Source organism: Diplotaxodon limnothrissa, linkage group LG9, assembly GCF_057381915.1.
Source record: "Diplotaxodon limnothrissa isolate DT_005_m linkage group LG9, D_limnothrissa_male_GT1.1, whole genome shotgun sequence".
NCBI lineage: Eukaryota > Metazoa > Chordata > Actinopteri > Cichliformes > Cichlidae > Diplotaxodon > Diplotaxodon limnothrissa.
This window is the reverse complement of record NC_140604.1, coordinates 24,665,643-24,671,642: the sequence shown is the minus strand read 5'-3', so window position 1 is coordinate 24,671,642 and position 6,000 is coordinate 24,665,643. Positions and strand designations below refer to the sequence as shown.

The 6,000-nt window shown below is 45.8% G+C and overlaps 1 protein-coding gene across 1 annotated transcript; it reads left to right on the top strand.

Annotated features, from left to right (window-relative positions):
- The first annotated feature begins 3,967 nt into the window (after positions 1-3,967).
- Positions 3,968-5,456, top strand: LOC146625599 (solute carrier family 22 member 13-like). The gene is given in 9 exon segments (XM_085362197.1): positions 3,968-3,971; positions 4,051-4,168; positions 4,258-4,276; positions 4,278-4,379; positions 4,459-4,557; positions 4,664-4,706; positions 4,709-4,864; positions 4,960-5,068; positions 5,258-5,456. Coding segments are annotated over 9 exon segments (849 nt in total).
- The last annotated feature ends 544 nt before the right edge of the window (positions 5,457-6,000 follow it).

Here is a 6,000-nt window from a genome sequence, read left to right as displayed (position 1 = left end):
CCAGTCCCCGGCCCCTTCCTTCCGCTTAGCGTACAGCCTCAGGGTGCTGGATTTGGGGTGAAACCCTCCATGCATGGTAAGGAGCTTTCTTGTCTTTATGTCAGTGGCTTCTATCTCCTCCTTTGGCCAGCCTATTACCCCAGCAGGGTACCTGATCACGGGCAGGGCGTACGTGTTGATGGCCCGGATCTTGTTCTTACCATTCAGCTGACTCCTCAGGACTTGCCTGACCCTCTGCAGGTACTTGGTGGTTGCAGCTTTTCTAGCGGCCTCTTCATGGTTCCCATTCGCCTGTGGGATCCCCAAGTACTTGTAACTGTCCTCTATGTCTGCAATGTTGCCTTCTGGTAGTTCAATCCCCTCAGTTCTGACTACCTTCCCTCTCTTTGTTACCATCCGACTACACTTCTCCAGTCCGAACGACATTCCAATGTCATTGCTGTATAGCCTGGTAGTGTGGATCAGTGAATCGATGTCTCGTTCACTCTTGGCATACAGCTTGATGTCATCCATGTACAGGAGGTGGCTGACAACTGCTCCGTTCTGTAGTTGGTATCCGTAGCCAGTCTTGTTAATGATCTCACTGAGGGGGTTCAGGCCTATGCAGAACAGCAGTGGGGACAGAGCATCTCCTTGGTAGATCCCGCACTTGATGGTGACTTGTGCTATGGGCTTGGAGTTTGCCTCTAGTGTTGTACGCCACATCCCCATTGAGTTCCTGATGAAGGCTCTTAGGGTCCCATTGATCTTGTACAATTCTAGGCATTCCAGTATCCAGCTGTGGGGCATTGAGTCATAGGCCTTCTTGTAATCAATCCAGGCAGTGCACAGGTTGGTCAGTCTGGTCTTGCAGTCTCGGCTGATTGTTCTGTCTACCAGTAGCTGGTGTTTTGCGCCTCTGGTATTCTTGCCAATTCCTTTCTGTGTCCCGCTCATGTATTGACTCATGTGCCTGTTCATCTTAGCCGATATGATGCCTGACAGGAGCTTCCATGTAGTACTGAGGCAGGTTATTGGTCGGTAGTTGGAGGGGACCGGTCCCTTCTTGGGGTCCTTGGGGATCAGGACCGTCCGGCCTTCAGTTAGCCATTCCGGATGTCTCTTGTTAACTAGCAGCTGGTTCATTTGTGCTGCCAGACGCTCGTGGAGTGCAGTCAGCTTCTTCAGCCAGTAGGCGTGAACCATGTCGGGCCCTGGTGCTGTCCAACTCTTCATACTGGAGACCCTTTCTTGGATATCTGCCACTGTGATGGTTACTGGACCCTGTTCAGGGAGGTCGCTGTGGTCAGCCCTCAGATCCTCTAGCCACTGAGCATTGCCGTTATGGGTTGCATCCTTCTCCCATATGCTCTTCCAGTATTGCTCCGTCTCCAGCCTTGGTGGTGCTGTTCTCTTATTGTTCCCTTGCCACTGAGAGTACACCTTTGCTGGTTCTGTGGAGAACAGCTGGTTTATTCTCCTGCCTTCTATCTCTCTGGTGTACCTCCTCAAGCGGCTGGCCAAGGCTGTGAGTCTTTGCTTGGCAGTTTCCAAGGCCTCAGGTATGGACAGCTTGCTGTATTTCTTAGGCACCTTATTTGTCGCACCTTTCTGCAACTCCGTTAGTTGGCTAACCTCCCTCCGTGCTACTTTGATCTTGCCCTCTAGCCTCCTTCTCCATGGAGGGTACTGCCCCTTGTCGCTGTTCAACTTGTAGCCAAGCATCTCACTGATCACTGTTGCCGTATTGTAGATCAGCTTGTTAGTGTCGGTAATCGTGGTTGTAGGTATTGCCCGTAGTGCTGCATTAACATCATCTAGCAGACCTTCTGAGGGAACTTCACGTAATCTTGGTAACCGGCTACGCGGGATCCAGGTTTCAAGCTTGGCCATGATCCTATTTTTCAGGTCAGTTCCTCTCGCACTCAACGATCCTTCTCCTATCGCACTTGGGGCTATGTACCCAATCTCGGGTGGGGGTGATGATATCTCCCCCCTGACCTGGCGTCCTGACTCCTCCTTGCCGTAGCATTTGTGTTGTACCTCGTCAATCTCTAGCTGTGAGAGCAGTCCCTTCTTTCGAATGTTGGAACACTGAGCTACTAGTTGTTTCGCCGTCATTGTGGATGTTGGGTATCGAAGAATCCATAGGTCCCTCATCCTATTCATGTAGCCCCTTCCGCCGGGGTTACTTGCATAGTAGCATTCCAACAACGCCCTGTTTTCGTCTCTTGCCCACCGATGCCTTCTTGTTCCAGTAGCCCACTTTTCGTCAGGGTGCCCTGGTTCCTCAACACCTGACGCGGACCTTGTTGATCCGGGCGACGTCCGAGCCGGCATGCCTTCATATTTATCTGTCTCGCTCATGTCTGCGGTAGGCTTGCTTAGCATAGGGGGTCTAGCCTTAGGACCCTTACTGGATACAGACGCCCCAGGCAGGAATCGAACTTGCGATCCTCTGTTCCAAAGGCGTGTAGTCTAACCACTACGCTATCCAGCTATATATATATATATATATCAGACGGACAAAATGGTGGTGGCTAACCAACCGGACATAGTGGTGGTAGACAAACAGAAGAAGACGGCCGTAGTGATCGATGTAGCGGTTCCGAATGACAGCAATATCAGGAAGAAGGAACACGAGAAGCTGGAGAAATATCAAGGGCTCAGAGAAGAGCTCGAGAGGATTTGGAGGGTGAAGGTAACGGTGGTCCCCGTGGTAATCTGAGCACTAGGTGCGGTGACTCCCAAGCTAGGCGAGTGGCTCCAGCAGATCTCGGGAATAACATCGGAGATCTCTGTCCAGAAGAGCGCAGTCCTGGGAACAGCTAAGATACTGCGCAGGACCCTCAAGCTCCCAGGCCTCTGGTAGAGGACCCGAGCTTGAAGGATAAACCGCCCGCAGGGGCGTGCTGGGTGGTTTTTTTTGTTTTTTTTTATACATACATACATAAGTCACTCATAAATAAATAGCTGGAAAAGAAACATGTGTAGTTGTAGCAGTAACCAGTGTGTTAAGTGGATGCGTTGTACAGGGAGATGGCCACAGGCAGGAAAGATTTCCTGTGTCGTTCAGTGGTGCTTTTTGGTAATCTCAGTCTCTCACTGAACGAGCTCCTGTGACTGACCAACATGTCATGGAGTGGGTGGGAGGTGTTATCCAACATTGTCTTTATCTTGGACAGCATCCGCCTCTCCGACACCACCTTGAGGGAGTCCAGCTCCCTCCCCACAACAGTACTGGCCTTATGAATCAGTTTATTGAGTCTGTTGGCATCTGCGACCCTCAGCCTGCTCCCCCAGCATGCAACAGCATAGAGGATCGCACTGGCCACAACAGACTCATAGAAAATCCTCAGCATTTTCTGGCAGATGTTGAAGGACCTCAGTCGCCTCAAAAAATAGAGACGACTCTGGCCCTTCCTGTAAAGTGCTGTGGTGTTTTTAGCCCAGTCCAGTTTATGTTGTTATGTTAAAATGTTAAAAACAAATAAAGACTTCAATTACAAAAAAAGAAACATCCATAAGACCTGGTTTATGTTCAGGACACTTCACTCATGTTGCCTCACGATGATCACCTGAGCTGTAGATCTCTCCAGCTCGTCCAGAGTCACCATGGGCCTCTTGGCTGCATTTCTGATCAGCGCTCTCCTTGTTCGGCCTGTGAGTTTAGGTGGACGGCCTTGTCTTGGTAGGTTTACAGTTGCGCCATACTCCTTCCATTTCTGAATGATCGCTTGAACAGAGCTCCGTGGGATGTTCAAGGCTTGGGAAATCTTTTTGTAGCCTAAGCCTGCTTTAAATTTCTCAATAACTTTATCCCTGACCTGTCTGGTGTCTAAATCCAATCGAGAATCTGTGGCAAGATCTGAAAACTGCTGTTAACAAACGCTGTCCATCTAATCTGACTCTTCATGGCTGTCATTGCTTAACAAAGGATGTGATCTATTAACTTACTTTGTTCACATTAAAGCAGAAATAAACCATTATGCGTAATTTTTTGTTTATCTTACAGCCTTGGGATGGACTGATCCCTCAAAGTCTGCATTTAGCAGAATCTGTCCATCACAGCTTTCTTCACTGTTGGACAGATTCTGCTGGCTGGTATTGCCTATTTGATCCAAAACTGGAGAATCCTGCAGCTAGTGCTTTTTTACCCTCTGATCATTGTCCTGGTGGCTTTTTATAGGTCAGAAGCTTTTCACATCATAATGAACATATTTTTAAACATTGCTGAAAACTAAAAGCTCATACAGGTTTGAATCTGCTTTTTAACAGGCTGTTGCCAGCATCAGCCTCAATGGCTGATCATTTAGGGCAGGAAGGAGGAGGCACTAAAGGAGCTCCAGCGGGCAGCCAGAGTCAATAAGAAAAAAGTACCAGAAGATGTCCTAAACAATGTGAATAACATGTAACACAGAGAACTTTGGTTTATCCATATGATATCAATGTTTTCTAAAGATTCTTTTCCACCTTCAGATAGAGATGGAGACTACATCTGAAAGAAGAAACGTACTGGACATCTTCCGCATTTCATATCTGAGAAAACGTTTTCTGATAATGGGTTTTGACTGGTGCGTCTTCTCAAATGGAAATCACATGCATGCTGTATTCTTTAATAACTAAACAATAAATCACAAAAACAACTTGAAACTAAAAATATCACTGTGACCTCTAACTCTAGGTTTGCTCTAGTCTTCTGTTCTATGGACTGAGTCTGAATGTAGGAATGTTTATCTCACACAGTTGATCTTTGCTGTTGTTGAAATTCCTGCAAACTTGTGCGGTATGACTCTAATTCAGCACTTTGGAAGGAGGATATGTCAAGCGTGTTTCCTACTCTTTGGAGGTACCGCTTGCTTTGTGGTCCTTGCTGTGCCAAAAGGTATCTTCCCGATCTGAAATCTATTGTTATGATTTAAAGAAAAAGTCACTCGAGGGCTGAGTTTTCCATGTGATTTTCTACTGTTGCCCTATCAGATCTTTCCGTGGTGGTAACAGTCTTAGCTGTGCTCGGGAAATTTTCTGCCACTGCTTCTTTCAGCACAGCCTACGTTTATACAGCAGAATTATACCCCAGAGTTTTAAGGTAACGTCACTCACCAGCAGTGATTCTGGTAACAGCAAGATTTTCTTTTCTTTGTGTTTGTTTTAGTACATAATCTTACAGTGAATTTTACAGCAACAAGTTCTGCTAAGTGTCGGTTTGATTGATTTTTCGAGCTAATCAGTAAAATGTAAAGCATTGCAAAAATCACCCCAGTTTATGTTTGTGCAGGCATAATGGCGTAGGTCTGAACTCCATGTGTGCTTGAGTTGCGGGTATAATCGCACCACTGATCAGGCAACTGGAAAGCTACCATCCCATCATCCCAATGCTAGTATATGGCATTGTCCCTGTTGTTGCTGGATGTTTCTCTTTCCTGCTGCCTGAAACCCTCAATGTTGAATTTCCAGATCACACTGAAGTAAGATAAATGCACTATCAGTAAGTGTGTTTCTTCTTTTTTTGACTTAGAAACCCAGTGAATGAAGCAAAGGGAGACGGATATTGTGCTGAAGAAGTTGAAGAACACAAGCTATAATTTTTATTGAAACCATAATGGGACTAAGTATAAATTTGTTATGTTAAAAACTGAAATGTACAGTGTATTAAGTGGCTGATTATTAGTTATTGAAAGAGAATTTCTCAGTTTTTATATTAACTTCTAAAAGTGTACAAAAAATGGATATAGCCATATATTTAGTTATGTTTTTGTGTTACAACAAACTTGCTGAGATCCATACACATCATTTACAGACAGAGGAATTGGGCTAAAAGTTAACAGTGTCTGTAATCAGAGCAGTTTTCCACAGATTGCGTAACTTATCTCAGTTGTCTGCATGTACAGAAGTATTTTTTTCTATGTTTTTGTCTCTTGCACTAAGGTGAAACCTTTTTTTTTTTATGCAAAGTATTTTGTTAAATGCACTGGATAAATAAAATATTGCAAGTTACCGCCTGGTGTTTTGAGTGATGTG